Below are 19,140 nucleotides of genomic sequence, written 5' to 3'. Positions count from 1 at the left end.
GTCATTTCTTATTCATCGGCTTTGGCTTTCCCTTTTTGCAGTGACACACACAAACGCACACAGCCACACAGCTACTCTGAATCACTGTGTGATTTCTGGCAGCTAATTAAATGAATTATCAAGGTTGAGGTGAAATGCGGTGAATAATTTAGCTCATGAGGATGTGTGTGTGTGTCAGTTTTTGTGTTGTAAGGTTTTCCCTCGAGCTTCATCAAGCTGAGCTGCAGCGGCATGTTGTGGGCTAAAATTAGACCAAATTTTCCAACCACCCGCCAACGCAGTGCCCAAAACAGAAGAAGTATGCTTTTTTCACCTTGACTCGTGATCTGCAAGTGATTTTCACGAGAAAAAAAAGAACCATGGAAAACTCAAGTGGATTGAACCCTTAATTTACCCTTTTCCGTCCCCCTCCCCATCATGCAAACAATAACGAACTCTCACTAACACACTCACACGTGTTCGTTCATTTCCAAACCAAGTTTTCCACTTGAGGCGTGAATTGGAAATTTGGTGCGCATCAGCAATGTTTTGAAAGGGCTTGTGTGAAGGTTGTTTTTTTCCTCCCAGATTCGTGCAACTAATGAAGGTTGGTTGCCTCAGGGGTTTGAAATCAAAATTGCCACAGGGCGAATTGTGTCGTGATTTGTCATTGGTATATCAATTCAGTAGTTGTTGTTGCTTATCTTAGGATTTTTAAACGCTCCCGGCTGGCAAACCTTCCAAATTGAGACATACCTTCTCTATTGTCCGGACAGTTAAAAAACAAAGATTGATTGATAAATAGTACAATATTGTTGGTCATTCGTATTGAACGTTTTTTAAATTAACCTTCTGCAAAGAAGAAATCAAACTTGAAACATTGATAGCAATTAAAAGCATTAAAGGTTTTTTTTTCCAATAAATTCAGCTTTCATTTAAAATCTGTTAAAAAATTTACTGCTATCGAAGGGTTTCCAGCAAGGCCTCAGACTGGCAAGTAATTTTAATAATTACTTTGATTTTAAGCTTGTAATAAGGTAATTCATTGATTACTTAGTAATTTAAGGTGATTAGAGTAATTTAAAGTAATTCATTGATAATTTAAGTAATTTTTGTGTAATTAAAGTAATTTTTTGAATTGTACTTCTTCAACGAAACTTTTAATTTTTATATATAATCTTTTATAACAGTATTTTTTTTATTTGAAATAAGAGTGTGACACAAAGATTAAAAAAAGACAAAGATTAAAAAAGACTGGTTCTTTATGTCTTATTCATCATAGTTCTCTCCTAAAACATTCCTAAAATTTATTTTCAACATGTTGTTAAGCGAAACCAACAACACAAGGTAACGCGATGATATTTTACCCAGTGAAAAATGTTTTATGAATCCAATATCTATTCATTTTATTAAATTGTAAAAATATGCTTTTTTTAAAGGATTACGAGCAATTCCAGCCCAAAACAGGAATTTTTTAGGTACTTTTTTCTCGACCCTCTCCGATTTCAATGAAACTTTGTAGACCCTCATATATGCCGTTTAATCAATAACCATTTCGTTGCTGTATCTCGAAGCCGTTGCATCGTATCAAAAAGTGGGCATAGACAAACTTGTAGGAAATTTGACGGGCTTTCCGAAAAAAATACACTGAAAGAAAAAAACACTCCACTTTTATAAAAAAAATGATTTTTAAGTTTAAAAGTTAAATTTGAAGGTGAGCCCATGATTTTTTTTCGCTCATTTTTTTTTGTGTAAATAGCCTAAGATGTTACAAAAAGATTCACGAAAAATGCAGGATGGTACATTGGAGCAACTCACCTAAAAAAACACAAAAATCATTTTATGAAACTGTTTTTTTTTAAAGTGTTCTAAACGTCAAAATTTCCAAAAAGCAAACACGAGAATCGATTCTCCAGACAATTTTACATTAAAGTCTCTATATTGACCATTGTCCTAAGTCCAATCCTTGTGAAGTTACAGTGGTTTCAAAAATAAAAATTTTGAAAAAATAGGTTTTTTGATGGTTTTTGGCAATTTCTATGTGACGGACTTGATTTTTCAGTCTCGAAAATATTTTTACCGAAAAGCTCGTCCAATTTCCCATAAGTTTGTCTTTGACCACATGTCAATTGGATGTATGGGCTTACAGATATAAGCTAATTACATTGCTCATATGTCAAAAATAACATTTTTTCAGTGTAATAAAGTAACCTGGATAATAAATAAGCTTATATCTGTAAGCCCATACATCCAATTGAAATGTGGTCAAAGGCAAACTTATGGGAAATTGGACGAGCTTTTCGGTAAATATATGTTCGAAACTGAAAAATCAAGTCCGTCATATAGAAATTGCCAATAATCATAAAAAACCTATTTTTTAAACATTTTTATTTTTAAAACTGATGTTACTTTTCAAAAAAACAGTTTCAGTAAATGATTTTTGTTTTTATTTAGGTGAGTTGCTCCATTCTTCATTTTTCGTGAGTCTTTTTGTAACATCTTAGGCTATTTTCACAAAAAAATTGAGCGATAAAAAATCGTGGGCTCACCTTCAAATTTAACTTTCAAACCTAAAAATCAAAAAATCTTATAAAAGTGGAGTGTCATTTTCTTTCAGTGTATTTTTTTCGGAAAGCCCGTCAAATTTCCTACAAGTTTGTCTTTGCCCACTTTTTGATACGATGCAACGGGTTCGAGATACAGCAATATTTAAATTACGAAATACAAAAATATTGAAAACACGTACGCCCTTCTCAAATGTCATTATCGAGTGTTACTGGCTCCATATACACAAAAATGGCTTATATATGCCTAGGATAACATGTCTACAAAGTTTCATTGAAATCGGAGAGGGTCGGGTACAACCGATTCCCTATTTGACATGGAATTGCTCTTACATAAGAGTAGATTATTATTTTTTGTTTTTCCTTCCATTAGGCAGTCAAAATTATTTGATGTTTTTGTGGATTAAATATTTAAAGGCAAAATTTATTTAATTCTCATTGATAAAGCAAAGTTTTCAAGTGATAGCCATTTAAAAATCTATTAAAAAAATAAGTATTTTTTGATATATTTTAATCATCTGGAGAAATTGACAGTCCTGCAATATCTCTTTTTTAAGAGCTCAGCTATTTTCCTGAAAAATTTCCAAATATATCTGAGACAAATGTTTCAATGTTAAAAATCAAACTCAGTGAAATTAGAATTTACTAATATTTAGATGCAGAAATTATATCCAATGTAAATGTCACATTTCAGATTATCCCTATTTTTGTTAACGGATTTTTTAATATGCTTGAGAAAATATTTTTCAAAGTTTATGTTTGGCTCGAAAATTCAGGGGGCCTTTTTTCAAACAACTCCAACTTGCAATAAACTGAACAAGTTTCAGCACTCTTTTGGTGGGCAATTTTGACGTTGATCGCCTATAGCTCGGGAATGATTTGCAATGTGAAACTTTTGTGAAATGTTCTGCTATTTTCAATAAAAATTATACGCAAAATTCACAATATCTAGATAGGTACAAAAATAAAAAATAAAAATAAAAAGCATAATATAAGACTTTGCAGAAACGAATACTGTCTGTTCTTTGTTTGATATTGCGTGTTTTTATTTTTTTATTAAGATTTATGTTTGAAAGAGCTATCGAACTAGCTATTTCTACATAGATTTGTTCAGAATCGTAGAAATAATTGATTAAATATATTCAATATTAAATCAAATATTTTTCATCATAGTGAGAGTAATTAAGAAATGTATGTAATTAATCATTTTGGACCAGTAATTTGAGTAATTAATTGGCAGACTGGCAAGTAATAAACGCTCTGGAAACTCTTGCTACTATCATTGAAAAATTTCGATTGCATTCCCTGCAACTCGTCCCACAACAGCTCCAAAATAACATGACCCTTTTTAGCACTATCAGCGTCATCATCGGGGGCTCACTCCGTAGACCTACTCCACACGGCGGCGCCAACTTCCGGACCAAAGTTCGCTACCACCAAACTGCCTGCCTGCCAGCCTACTACACTGGGCAAGATCAAGAGGAAGAGATAATGTCGCATGTCGGAACGTCAAAGGTTTTCCAATTTTCCCCCTAATAAATTATCCTCGCCTCATTGGGAGGGGTTGCCGCTCCCGGCTGTAGAATATTGTGGTTTGGAAAAGCCGCAACTCGAACTGGGGAACTGGGGAAATCGAGTGCAATGATTTTCCCGATTTTTTTTTTGTTGTTGCTTCTTTTACGTTGCCCCCACTTTTGCAGCGATTTTCCTATCGCGATGCACGGACTGCGATGATGACGATGGGCCATGAGAAAATTGAACCGATTTTACTTCGATTTTTCCCTCTGCATTGCTGGCTTGCAACGGCTGCAGAGCTGTTCTCTGGAAACAAGCTTAGTCGGAGGATCATAGAATTATGAAATTTTCAAAAGAAGTATGGCTATTATCCTTGAAGATGCACAATCTTATTTACTTTATTGCAATAATAGTAGACTTCATGTTAAATTTCAGAAAAAAAAATTAAATCGATTTTCGACTTGACAGATACTTTCCCAGCAGCATCCAACCGTGCGCTACCTTCGCCCTAGTTTTCAATCAAGATTCCGGTTCTGGCCTCGCCTAGCGTTCTCTTCCCGCCATTCGCCAATTCTGGAACAGTCCTCGGGCCCGGGTGCAGCAGCTATTTGTTTGTATGTGTGTTGTAATAAATCTTCGGGGCAAAATAATAAACCACGTCGTCGTCGTCGTCGTCGGGGAAATCCAACTCGAGAGCCGACATTTATTGAATGGAAAATATCGAAGAACCTGTCAAAAAACCTGCTCCTGGGTGGGGATTTCTGGTGCGAAGGGTGGCCAACGAGTATCAAAATAATTTCTTAAAAATCTGATTCCACCATGAGAGCAATAATAAATGGAAGTTGGGGAAAAGAATCGTGAAATGTAGGCCAGTGGCACTGATGATGGTTAGATTTTCCACTGGGGGGATTCGGCTTTCCTACTGGTCGATGTGTCTCATCCAGTTTTGAACAAACAAGAACCGTAACGAGCTTCTTGGTTCTGAAATGTAGCGAATCGAGATTGATTTTTGTTCCTTTCATGGCATTGGATGTTAGAACAGTGGGATATTACAACTATGTTAGGAAATTGTGAATTGTTACAATAGGATTTGCGCCTTACAAACACATAAACTAAAAAAAACACATTCGACTAGTTTTATGTGATTTTAAACAAATTTAGTTAAATGTTATTCAAACATAAAACTAAAATCAGAAACCAACAGTGCAAATCACCGTGCCTCGACTTGATCGCGTGTGCCCGTTGCAATTGCTTTTGCCCGCGTGATGCTGCTGCTTTTACTCTACTCTACTTCCTTCCGTTCATCAATTTCCCGACTGTCTGATGTCTGCCGGAACGTTCCAGCAGCAGAGTTCGGTGAAAAATTAAAAGAAACCAGGCCAATTCGGTGCACGCGAACGCTTTGCCTCCCTTGCTTTCGCTCACTCTCTGTTTTCTCATTCGGAGTAACGTCATGATTTGAAATCCGGACACTTAGTAACGTCATGATTCGAAATCCGGACACTTAGTAGCATATCATTTTTGCTATAGCTGGCAAAAAATCATGTAATAAGTTGGAAATGTAGAAACATCATCAGGATGTAGTATAAACAGTTAGTTTCAAGAAAATGTATGCAAAATAGGTCTTTTCTAACAATTTCTATCAGAATTTTAAAATTAAAATGACTTGTTGTGCTTCGAATCCCGGACACTCATAAAAGCTGATTCGAAATCCGGACACTTTTGCTTCGAATTCCGGACACTCGATTTTATTTATCAATCGCACAAATTTGGACTGAAATGTTAGTGGATGACATTCTTTAGGTCTCAAATAAGCTGTAAACATCAAAACAATCGATAGTTTATATAAAAAATTGCTAGAATTTAAGGAAATCGAAACCATAAATTTCTGCTTTGCCTTCCCGGTGCTTCGGACACCTATGAAATATTTCAAGTGAAATGTTTCGCATTTTTGGTAAACTTATAATTTTATTGTATTTAAATGTTTTGGCATTAACTACAGCGTTCAAACAAACTCTAAATGAAAGTTGATGTTGGAATTCATAAAATAAAACAGTTTTGACATTCATAATGCGAACTTCCATCCAAATAATTGATAAAACAAGATGAAGTGTCCGGGTTTCGAAGCGTCCGGGAATTCGAATCATGACGTTAGCATAGCATTTTCGTTTCAACTGACAAAAAATCATGTAATGAGTTGAAAATGAAGAAATATCATCAGGATGTAGTATTAACAGTCAGTTTTTAGGAGAATACATGCAAAATATGTCTTTTCTTACAATTTTTCATCAGAATTTGAAAATTAAAATGACTTGTTGTGCTTCGAATCCCGGACACTGTTAAAAGCTGATTCGAAATCCGGACACTTTTGCTTCGAATTCCGGACACTCATTTTTGCTAATGAATCGCACAAATTTGGACTGAAATGTTAGTGAATGGCATTCTTTAGGTCTAAAATAAGCTGTTAACATCAAAACAATCGATATTTTATATGAAAATTTGCTAGCATTTAAGGAAATCAAAACCATAAATTTCTGCTTTGCCTTCCCGGTGCTTTGGACGCCTATGAAATATTTCACATGAAATGTTTCACATTTTTGGTAATCTTATAATTTTATTTAATTTATTTAATTGTTTTGACATTAACTACAGCGTTCAAACAAACTTGAAATGAAAGTTGATGTTAGAATTCATCAAATAACACAGTTTTGACATTCATAATGCGAATTTATATCCAAATTATTGATAAAACAATATGAAGTGTCCGGGTTTCGAAGCGTCCGGGAATTCGAATCATGACGTTATTCCCAGTGCAGTGTCTTCTCGTGCTACTCCGCAGTAATTAATAGCATCAGTATTTTTTCAGAAATGAGAATGAGATTTTCTGAAATGATTTTCGATAACAGGTGAAAGAACTTTTAAATGAGCATTTCATTTTAAATTATTCATTTGAACTTATTAGGCCCATTCTTTGGGTTAGTACATCAGTCAAAATTGATATTTTTAGTTAATTTTTATTTAATAAGGCTGCAGAAAATAACTTTATTTATTGTTTGTCAACATTATTTTTCAAATTGCTATATCTTATTTTTGCGTCGGTTCACTAATGAGTTAGCAATGATTTTTATTGTTAAATGGATATATTTCATAGAAAAAACGTTAGCGTTTGTAAATTAAGTATACCTACATCCAATAAACAGCCATGAAATCCATTTTAACGACCCCCATTTCTTTTGTGGTCTCTATTGCAAGTTTCTGCTCGAAGCTATGAGTCCTTAGGCTTGAATGGGGAGAGCACTCAAACCTATTTTTACTCCAAGGGACCTTCCACTCCAGTGTTCGAACTGACGACCTTTGAATTGCGGGTCCAACTGCCACCAGCGATTCCACCGGAGCAGGCTTGGTTTGGTGTGTTGTTTATCTTTATAGCAGGGAGTCGACTCCCACACCTGGAATGACTTAACGGCCTAACAACATCCAAGGCCGGGACACTGCGGCAGGAGTTAATCCGCACCGAACTGCCGACCACCCTTTCCTGTTCCGAGCGGGTCTTGCAACTCCTCAGCCGCGCGGTGAACTCGTAGAACATCTTCCACAGCTCCCCGAGGAACATCTTCCACAACTCCTCCGTGCTGTAAAGCACCTCTTCTCCTTTCGCCTGTGGTTGGTCACCGGCACCAGGGCCAGGATTGTGGGTCTGTCTTCTTCAGCTTATCCGGAATCGGGACCGGAACCGGCAGTGGAGGGAAATCCGCCGCGGAGAACGACGGTACCACCGGACTCTGTTTGTCCTTCTTCCAAGCTGGTGGCTTCGGCTTGAACGCCTGCTGCCTCGACTGGATGAACAGCGCACGTTTGGGGCAACTACGGTCCAGACCCTCTTGAGATCCAAAGCAGTTAGCACACCTTTTGGGTTGAGTTACTTCGTCTTTACACTGTTCCGTTTTGTGGAATCACCCAAAGTTGTTGCATCTTCTTTTGAGATAACAATTCTTCCTGCACTGGGTCACGTTGGGTTGCTTGTTCCGGTAGGCCTCCCATCGGACGATGACTGGTCCCATTTTCTTCATTGCACTCAGCTTCTTGAGGTTCGTGTGCCCCTTGGGAAAGAAGACAATGTAAGGGGTTTCATCCACGGTGGACTTTTCCTTCCGCTTGATGGCCTTCACATCCAAAACATCAAGGTTAAGGACCTCCTTGAGTCGATCCTTGATAACCTCCACATTCAGTTCTGGGAGTCCTCGCAGAACGACCCAGTGGGATCGTTCGCTTCGTCGATCGTGCGTGTAGAATTGCACTTTGTACTGATGCAGCAGCTCTCGAACACGTCACTTTTATTCCGCCCGGGTCAGCTTGTACTCCGGTTTCACTTTGCACAGACCATTAAATACAGATATCTATTAAAGCCCAAGTTTGTTACCACCAGAGGTGGTTGCTTTTGTTAACCGGCAGATTTTCTGGGTTCTGGAACCGCCGGGGCGTCTCCTCCTCCTGCTGCACTGGCATTGTTGTTGTTTTTGTCGCCCGCTAGCGCGCAGAATTTGTTGCTGTTGAGCAGAGTCTTCTCAACTTTTTGTCCTTCGATGACGATTCCAGTGACCTCGCTGGACTTTTTCGCTTCCGATTCCCGCGGACGGGACGAAAATCTTCCTCCTCGGAGGATTCCTCTACCTCCATCTGTCAAAAACTTCCAAGCACGCGAGATGACAACACGAGCTAAATACGTCTTAACTTGTCGCTGGCTAGCGACTGAGTGTTGAAGATGTACCCCTTACCAGATGTGATATGACCAGAGTTGCCAGGTTGCCAGATAATACTGTGAATGCCAGATTTTTCAAGTGTCTGTCAGAATACAGATTCACCTTTCTCTGTACCAGGTATTGACAGATTTTGCCAGATTTTACACTTTATGCCCATTTTGAGCAACTTAAATGATCTTAAAATGAAAGAATTCAATTGAAAAATAAAAAAAACAGAATGTACATTTCTTAAATAAATGCAAATTGAACACTTTTGAGGCCATAAAATCGGTTAAACCATCTGAATTATACAAATTTTTGAATTAAATTATATCCTCCCTTCCTTTCACCACTCAGAATTGATAGATTTTTGTCTGCCAGATTTTCCCAGATTTTTTATTGATGCCTTGCCTGATTTTTCAAATTTTGACCTGGTAACCCTGGAAATGACCATGATTTTTTTACTGTGTTTATGAAGTATGTGGTTGAACCCTGGGTGCTGAAAAGACAGAAGGCGTAACGTGATTTCCGAATGATCCCCACTGCTCCTCACTAATACAACTGAACTACAGCTGTAAACATAAACAAAGTAGAAGGCTTTGTTCAAGCTCAAGCGTGACATATGTTTTGCTGTTGAAGTGACTCGTTTTGAAACATTTAGGATCTGATGATACATATTAATGTTTTCGCTGAAAAATTAGGTTCTTCGTGCTTTTTTTTGTAAACTAAACGATGGGCGGTTAAAAGAGTCCTTCTTTGTTTTTAACGTGGTGAAATATTGCGTCAGAAGTGGGGGAATTTCGTGAATCAGAAGGGCAACCGGATGGAAGTTACGAGATTATGTATTTTTGAAGCGCAGTGATAATACAGGAGTAACATTATTCAATGTTATTAAGCAGGTGCCATTCACAGTTACTGATAATTCGTCTTAAACAATTTCTAAACATAGGTTTTGAGTGAGACATAGCGCTTATGGAAATGTTAGCAACGAATTAAGACAATCTCGATTTCATCCCTTTTCTTAAGACTGACTCAAAAGTTCGACGCCCTCGACTTTTTTATGCCTGACAAAATAAATTATAGATCGATTACAATACTTGCCAATTCATGGCATCATTTTCCAAACAGTAAACTGGTTCCGCTTTGACAGTTCTAAATTGAGGCCGCTTTGCGGACAACTATTCTGCACCCAGGTTGAACCGGTAGTTCGAGATTTTTGAAAGGAGCAAGAGAGAGAGAGAGAGCATTATTTCATGTCCACTGAAAAAAAAAAACCAATTCTCGTAATCGTGAATTAAATTCACGAATGCGAGAACCACGAAGGAATATATTCACGTTTATGGTGCAAATGAACCATACTCATGAATAAATTCCTTCGTGGTTCTCACATTCGTGAACTTAATTCACGATTACGAGAGTTGATTTTTTCTGTGTCGTTACGAACATGGGAGAGAGGGAGTTGATGATTTTTTTGTGATAACTATACAATTTACGGCGATGCCGTATTCTTTTTTATGTACTATTTTTTTTTCATTAATATACTGTCCAACTTCCTGTGACAGAGACTGTGACGTCACGCTAGACTATTTTTTGAATACTGAAAATTCAGTCTTAATATATATTTAAAAAAAGTTTAATGTTTGATTAACTTTATTCATAAATGAAACACGATACAAGGTTTTAAGAAACACACTTTTGATGATTGATTTAATATGCTTAGCCCAGGTAATTTTTTAAATGGTCATTAAAACCATTTGCAATACATGTGATAAATTTCTAATTAGTGGATTACCATTAGGTGATTATCTAGACTACAATCTAAACAGGGTCAGCAGTTTTTAAACAACTTGAAGCATTTAAAATTGGAAATTTGCATGTTCTTTATTGTGCCACATGGATAAAAATCTGGTACGCAAATCCGGTAATTCAGATTCAATAAGTTTCCTATAAAACAAAGTTTTGATTTATTTTTTAAATTAATAGAATTTTGTAATTTGTATATTTAATATTGTTCAAATGCTCCCATTGAAGTCACTACCGTCAACTAGGGCAAGTTGGGTCTACCAGCAGACTACAGAAGGAGATTTTACAGCATGTGTTTTGTATTCGATTTTCTTATTTTGTTGTTCCTAATTTAATCAAAAGCAAATATCAAAAAATGTCCAAAAAATGACTTCAACAGTTGTCGTTATATTTGCCTCAGATGCCGGGTTCCGGAACATTTTCGATTAAATCAATCAGTAGAAGATAAATAGGCCAGGACACGTGGTGTAGAGGTAAGCGTGGTTATCTCTCACCCAATCGGCCTGGGTTCAATCCCAGACGGTCCCGGTGGCATTATTCGAGACGAGATTTGTCTGATCACGCCTTCCGTTGGACGGGGAAATAAATGTTGGCCCCGGTCTAACCTAGAGGTTAGGTCGATAGCTCAATCCAGGTGTATGAGTCGTCTCCCTGGGCCCTGCCTCGATGAAGTCGCTGGTTGGACTCACAATCCAAAGGTCGTCAGTTTGAATCCCGGGGTGGATGGAAATTCTGGACACAATTTTAAGTTCATATGACCTTTTTAAATATTAGGCTATTTTCTTCAAAATCCAAACTTTTTTTTCTCCAATAAGTCAACTAATACAGGTCTAATCATTTCGGCAAATTGGATAGATAATGGAATAAATCCTTTCCTGCCAAAGATAAAAGCTTTTCCCTTGTTAGATTGTGAAAGCCTAACCTGTATTTTGCTTGACATTTTGAACAATTTCTTTAGCTTTTTAAACATTTAAGCAACATTTTTGACACATTTAAGGAATTGTGCAAATATTTTTAAATTCAGTGTCATGTATGTAACCTTAACGTAAAAATATAACATTCAAAAGGTAACTCAATTTGATTGAAAATCATAAGTGAAATTTATTTATTTTAGATGAAATCCATACTGCCCATCATTGAATAAACGGCCTTTATCCACATTTGGCAAAATCGAGATTTGCTCCAGGTGGTAGAAGATGATCCAAAGCATCTTCCAAAAAAATAAATTTTTCACAAAATATTGTTTGGCTGTTGATGCAAAAAACCAAACGGCTTATATCCCATTCTTCTCTGTCGAAGATTTGATTTGGCATAATAGCCGAATATTCAATTAGAGCAGTATAGTTTCAAAAACTACTCGCGTAAACGTAAAAAGAGTTCATGCCATTGAAAATCAAGAATTGTTCAAGTTTTATTTACGTTTTTCAATATTGCACCATGAACATTGAGCAGTTTCTTCCTGGATACCGATGACATGAACTCTTTTCACGTTTGTGCAAACTTATCTTTTTGCGTGAAGGTATTGCACAATTAATTTAAGTTCTTATAAAAAAATTAAAAAAAACTTATTCAATTTTTTTTAAGGTGAATTGGAGCAGTAATTTTACTAACTGCATTGAAAATTAATAAAATTAAATGTTTGATAAATGGAAACATGTTCAAACTTTAAAATTTTGTCTGCATGGTTAGAGGCAGGGGGTGCGAGGCTTCAAGTTACACGAGCCAGCAATAAGTGTAGTTGATAGTGATTGTCTCTGCTGGAAACAGACTGCAAAATGGTAAACGATCTCGTCAAACGACGTCATCATCACGAACGCCCACACACACACACACACACACTCACCCAGCGATTCCGTCGTCCATTCAGACACTTAATTCAGCACAAAGACCTGCGCCTGAACTGGTGGAGTGGAAACGGGGAGGGGGGTTGATGGGGGAGGGAATGGCAAACAAGTCAATTACGTCATTATGTACTTTGAACCGACCGAACCTACATTTTCCAGGTCACAAACGCGGGCCTGATGACACGCCGGTGGTGGAGCTGGAAATACACTGGGGCAAAGTTTTGCGGGGGTGGAATAGCTTTTTTCGCGGGATCTTGCGGGGTGAGATTCTTACCGTGTACTGGAAACGAGCTTTCACTTGCGGAGAAAGGAATTAATCGGTACCGTTGGTGACGTGGCACAGAGGACTGTCATTTCTTGGGAAGGCAACATTTGGGAGGATGGAATTTTGAAATCGTTGCTAGCAATGTTGCCGGGAAGGTCACTTGGACTTTTGAAAAGAAGCATTCTTTCATGGTCGAAAATTGCAGTTGGTCCTGATAACAGTGACAAACCAGTCTCAGCTGTTGTTTCCTTATTCTATAGACTTAACTTAGACAAAACTTTAGTTTTTTTATGGTATGAATTACCAGATTCTTACGAGTCATACCTGACTACAGGATCTGGTATTGTTTTAGAAGAAATTTTGGTACCACTATGTTACATTCCCCTCCTCGGGTGAGCAGATCAAAAAGGGACCCTGCTCTCCCTGGTCATCGCTGATCTCGCTGGGTCCTAATGACGATAGCTTGAATTTACCCCGAGACAAGGTTCTAAAATCAATTTGATAAAATGTTATCTTCCCGGACACCATGTCACTGTCATCGTCGTTGTCGCCACCATCGGGGTTCATGCTGGTTTGTCTGGCTGTGGGAGGTGGACGGGATGCTGGTAGTACAACGCGGTCACTGCGGTACGTGGTATGTGGTTAGCGCTTTATTACTTTTTCCACCTCCTCCACCCCCAAACTCGCATCACAGGACCGGGCGGGGGTTTTCCTTGTATTGTGTCCGCAGAACAATGAAACACCACCCCCGGACACGGGACGACCAGAGCCAGTGTCACTCAACATAAATTTCTTCACAGTAAAAATGAAGGTCAATTAGAGTGTGAACTGGCGAGGGAAGGGTCTGCGGTGAAGGAGAGGAGTTTTCCTCTTTGTCTCTACAAACCCCCATCGCTGGTGGCTGAGTAAACTCTTTCTCGGGATTTTCAATCGTCGTCGTCGTCATCGCGGGTCCTACCACACTGACCCGCACCCGAGACGTCAGGCCACCACCAGAGAGTCTTTTATCTTTACCAGATTCAATATTCCAAGGACTTGGGAAGAGCAAAACGGAATAGCTTTACCAAATTGACTTCAAATTTGTTTTGTAAAAAATAACATATTTACAATGGATGTTTCACTTAAAAACATTTGTATAATTTTTCACCTTAAACATTAAAAAATATTATTTTAACAGAATGGAGTCTTCCTAAAGAATCCCCACCGAAGGAGGTCGCTGCAGCGATCGAAGAGTTCGAACAAAAGCTGCTGTAGAGAGAGCGAGCTGGAGAGTGCAGTGCGCGCGGTTCACAAGATTTACACAAGTCTTGAGCTTGAAGCAACGTGCCCCAGCGCTATCGAGTTCATCGGGCTGGCATGGTCGATAGGGCGATCCACTTGTCTCAAGGAAATCAATAAGAGATTCCTGTGTTTTCTGCCACTGTGTGGCGTGGGTGGAGCATGGCAAAGGGTGGGTGCTCTCAAGTGATGGGTTGCTTTATGAATCGATTGTCTGCTTGGCACGTTTTCGGTTTTTTTTTTTTTTCACTTAGAAACCATTTATAATAAGACCTCCATTCCAATCCCCGAAAATTCAACGTATTAGAATAATATTCTCACCATATTTTCACTAACATCTGCTATTTGTTTCTCTTTCCAGGGTCAATGTTCAGCCGGTACACTGCCCGTGGCCTGGATAGACGAAGGTCCTGGCCCACCGCGGTGTCCACCGCCATGCAAGGCTAGCAAGTCTAATAGTAAAAATAGTAGTCCTAAGGCAAACAATATTGATAATACTAAATATAACATGGAGAACCGGTTAAATGATAAACAACAGTGCCTTGACTATTTGGGCGATAATGAAGAGTTAAGTCCAGCACAAATTTGTAAAAATTCGTCACAAAGAAGTATTGAGACCAAGTTGAGAGCGTTACGTTTAAGACATTGTTGTGAACGTACTGTTGGCAGCGCGCTGCACAACGCGGCCCTCGAGGCCGTGCTGGGCGGCGGTTCAGACTGTGAGCGGATGCTCGGTGACCTGCTGGAGACGGACAGTCTCGCCGCCCGGATCACCTGCGAGTTCACCGAGGTGCTGGTGCGGTACGACTGCGGACAGCCGTACTCGATCATCCACCACTGCGAGGACTGCAGGGTAAGTGCGAGAAAGCAAAGAAGAAAGCATTTTTTTCTTTTTTCCAGAGAAATCTTTCAGAGTCGGAAATCTATACGTTTTTTACATGATATGTAAACAACAACGTACACACGGATCTCAAATTAAGCAAAGTTTTGATTACTTCTACTCTTTTATTTTGTTGTCTATAATATGTTTTCTCATGCAATTATCCATACTATTTATATGTTATGTATATGTAAATATAAAACAACCTTCATCCTGAAAAAAACAGTTGGGTCGATTGCATGTCTGCAGCAATATTGTAAAAAATGGCTAGAACTTTTCAGAGTAAAGTTGTCAAAAAGCCAAATTTTAGAAAGTTTGAGACGATTTTTCTACCTATAACTAGTTTTCTTGAATTATATGAGCTGATAATTTGTTCAGCATTAAATTTTTACTTCTCTTTTGTAAGACAAGCCAGTAATTAGCTAAACATTTAATCTAGAGTAAATTAAAAAAAATCTTATGGGTTTTCTTTTTTTTTTTATTCATAATTTGTTTTTATTAGGTCCTATTATTTGCTGCGACCAGGTTGGGACCGAGGATCAGTTTAAAATTTAATATTTAATAATAACAAAAAAAAACTCCGAATAATCGGTACTTCGAGATCATGTAACTCACTCAAATTCAATAGATTTTTAACTAACCTAAATATGCTTAATATTATTCTAAACGCAGGGGTATGTATTTTAAGTTGAATTCAGTTGATTGCACTTATATTTTCATTGAAAATTTGAAGTTTTTTGAATAAAAAATTGTTATTCCCTGTTTTTTTGGGTCGATTTTAGAAGGGGGAATCATTGTTTGTATACAACTTATTTTATTTCAAATGAAATCAAATCAAATGTTTGATTCAACAATTTAAAAAATTCGATTGATAAATAGTATAATATAAAGTGCAGAGAATACAAACATTAAACATGTACATTTACCGTGAAATTTGGTACTTCAGAATTATGGTCCCCGTGTTATAATGGACTTTCTCGTTGTCGATATATTAGGGTCCAATGAGAGCGGGAGGTAACAAATTTTAGAACGAAAAATCAAAGCATGCTTCTTGAAGGGACTGAAAAATTTATTGACAGCTGGAGTAGTTTTGATATCGAAAAGATCGAAAGCCTGAGAGTGAACTGTATTAGGTTTTAAACTTTGAAAAATAATTGCAACGCCCTTAAGTATTTACACAAAAAAAAAACTATAATTTAGCTAAAATACAGTACACAATTTCGCTTCGTTTGATACCCATATACAAATTTTAGAAAAATAAGTGTTTTGTGACATAAAAAATAAACTGAAATATTTCAATAATTTGAAAATCCATTCAAAATTTCACTTCGTTTGATACCTATTTTGCAAATTATAAGAAATTTGACTATTTTCATAATACACGATATTTTGTGAAATTTTGAGCATTGTACAAATAAGGCATATAAGTTTACAAAGGTCAACTGAGACACTTGGACTCGACCTTCATCGATTTGGGCCAGAGGGAACGTTCATCTATCGATAGTTACAAGAAATCTCAAGTTTGGTGCTGATTGAAGCATCCCTTTATTTTTGGCACCGCCCTCTTTTTTGACGATTTTCTAAAAACCTTTTTTTCTTTTAATCATAACTTTGCAACTATTTCAGCAAGAGACTTTCTACAGGTTGCGTTTTATAGAAAATTGTCCAAGGAATTCGACTAAAATAGAATTTTAACCCTTAAATGCCCACTAATATTATGTTTTAATGTTTTAAGTATAAAAAATAGGTTTTGACAAATTCCTTATATTTTTATTGTATCACCATCGTGTTCCCCGGACAATTTTACACAATAATTAATGTAGACCTCAAACTAAAATGAACTACTGGCGAGATACAGTGATTTACTGAAAAAAGTTTGATTTTGCGTTGCACTCCGTCCTATGAATTTAAATCCAAAATAAGTTTCTCACATATAAAAACAAACTATGCGGGATTCATCCCTTTTTGTTGAAAAGTACACCATGTTCTTCCGAGTGCTGCGTAAAATCACACTTTTTTCAGTAAAATCGCTGTATCTTGCCAATGGTTCATTTTAGCTTAAGGTCTACATTGATTATTATAATATTAGTGAGCATTTAAGAGTTCAAATTTTATTTTTATTGAATTCCTTGGACATTTTCTATAAAATGCAACCTGTAGAAAGTCTTTTGCTTCACTAGATGCAAAAATATGATTAAAAGAAAAAAAAAAAGAAAAATGTCAAAAAAGAGGGCGGTGCCAAAAATAGAAAGATGGTCAAATCAGCACCAAACTGGAGATTTCTATTAACAATCAATAGATGAACGTTCCCTCCAAGTTTGATCAAAATCGGTGAAGGTCGAGTCCAAAAGTGTACTCAGTTGTCCTGGCATTACCCATTTGTAATTCTCCGCCAACTCACACAGCAGTTGCTCTGACTACTCATCGATTTGCGTGAAACTTTGTCCTAAGGAGTAACATTTGTCCCTGATCACGAATCCAAGGTCCGTTTATTGATATCTTGTGACGGAGGGACGGTACGACACCTTTTCATTTTTTAACATGCTAAAAAGGAGATGTTTTTCAATAATTTGCAGCCTGAAACGGTGATGAGATAGAAATTTTGTGTCAAAGAGACTTTTATGTAAAATTGGAGGCTCGTTTTGATGACGTACTCAGAATTCCGAAAAAAAATTCATTGAAAAAACGTTACTTAATCCACCTTTAGGTGGTTGGTGCCTTCTCGCAATCATAAAGTGAATACACTACACAGCCTCAAAAAAGTGTATAAATAACACTTATTTCTATCAAAATATTTGAGATCCGGCCTCAAAAAAGTATATTAAAACACTAAAGTACTTATAACTTTTGATAGGGTTGTCAAATCTCCAATCTTTTGGGCTCGTTGGATAGGTCTTTTGAATATCTTACTAACAATATATAGCATGACAGGTTTTCTTACAAAAACCACCCGTTTTACAATCTTCCGAAGTTTAGCTGAAATCTTTATTTTAGCATAACTTTTGAAGTACTTTTCTAAACTTCATGATATTAACTAGGGTCTTGTGGGACCCCAAGACGGATCGAATGAGACCAAAACGGTACAAAACGGTTTAGCCAGTCCGGAGATTATCGTGTGCATATTCTTCGGTGCACGGACTCATACACGCACATACATTTGTTCAGAATTTGATTCTGAGTCGATAGGTATACGTGAAGGTGGGTCTACAAGGTCGAATTAAGAAGTTCATTTTTCGAGTGATTTTATAGCCTTTCCTCATTGAGGTGAGGAAGGCAAAACACTTAAAAAGTTTTATATACTCTGCCATTTTACGTTACTCAACTGTTAAAAAATTTCGGAACATCTCATTATAAGGAAATTTACCCGAATTTACGAAAAAAAAGTCCCTTTGACACCAAAATACAATCTCACCACTCTTTCAGGCAGAAAATTATTGAAAAACACCTCTTTTTCGCATGTTCAATAATGAAAGAGGTCGTACCGCCCCTCCGTCACAAGGTATCAAAAAAATGGACCTCGGATTAGTGATCAGGGACAAAAGTTACTCCTTAGAACAAAGTTTCTCGCAAATCGAAGAGGGGTCGGGGCAACTTTTCCCGATTTTGACCCATATAAAACTTAGCTTAGCTTAGTATTTTGTGAAAATTTGAGTACAATGCATACAAAATTTCGCTTAAATGAGTTTTTTCAAAAAACACGGTATTTTGTAAAAAAATAAGTATTTAAAAAACACTTATAAAGGGTAAAGGCATATAAAATATCCTATATGATACCCATATTGCAAATTATGAAAATGAGTTATGCATATCGATTTATTTTATGTGAGTAGTTTTCCAACACAACTCTAGTAAAGTGAAAATTCATACAACATTCGTTCTTTTTAAAAATATTTGGCTTTTTGTGATGAAATTGAGTATATAATACTTTGAAACTTTAAGTAAGGCCGTTACAAATATTTTTCAAAGTTCAAAGGGGTTTGGCAAAAAAAATATAAAAATTGAAATTACAAGCCTAGGTTTCAACATTTGGATAAAAAAAAAGTGTTTTAAAATGCATTTTACAGGCGTACAGTTGCTTTCCAATCATTAGTTTTGAAAATATCGAAGTATTGACGGATTTTTTTCCCCCACAATTTTTTTTGTGTGCTGTTACATTGGTATTTCATGAAAATTTAAAATGTTTTCAAAGGAGTTCAAATATGCTAAATATGAACATAAACGCGGAAAATGCATTTTAAGTGGTTTTCAGCTGGTTAAACTTAAATTTTCATAA

At 36.9% G+C, this 19,140-nt stretch overlaps 1 protein-coding gene across 1 annotated transcript in view; it reads left to right on the top strand.

Annotated features, from left to right (window-relative positions):
• LOC6044165 (probable serine/threonine-protein kinase dyrk2) overlaps window positions 1-19,140 on the top strand; it is a 154,191-nt gene that overhangs the window by 25,610 nt on the left and 109,441 nt on the right. The window contains exon 2 of the mRNA XM_038258584.1: window positions 14,349-14,840. Coding sequence (XP_038114512.1) covers window positions 14,349-14,840 — 492 coding nt within the window. The remainder of the gene's footprint in view (window positions 1-14,348; window positions 14,841-19,140) is intronic.

The sequence above is a fragment of the Culex quinquefasciatus genome, chromosome 3 (assembly GCF_015732765.1).
Source record: "Culex quinquefasciatus strain JHB chromosome 3, VPISU_Cqui_1.0_pri_paternal, whole genome shotgun sequence".
Classification (NCBI taxonomy): Eukaryota; Metazoa; Arthropoda; class Insecta; order Diptera; family Culicidae; genus Culex; species Culex quinquefasciatus.
Note: the sequence above shows the minus strand (reverse complement) of the source record. Positions and strands in the feature narration are given on the sequence as shown.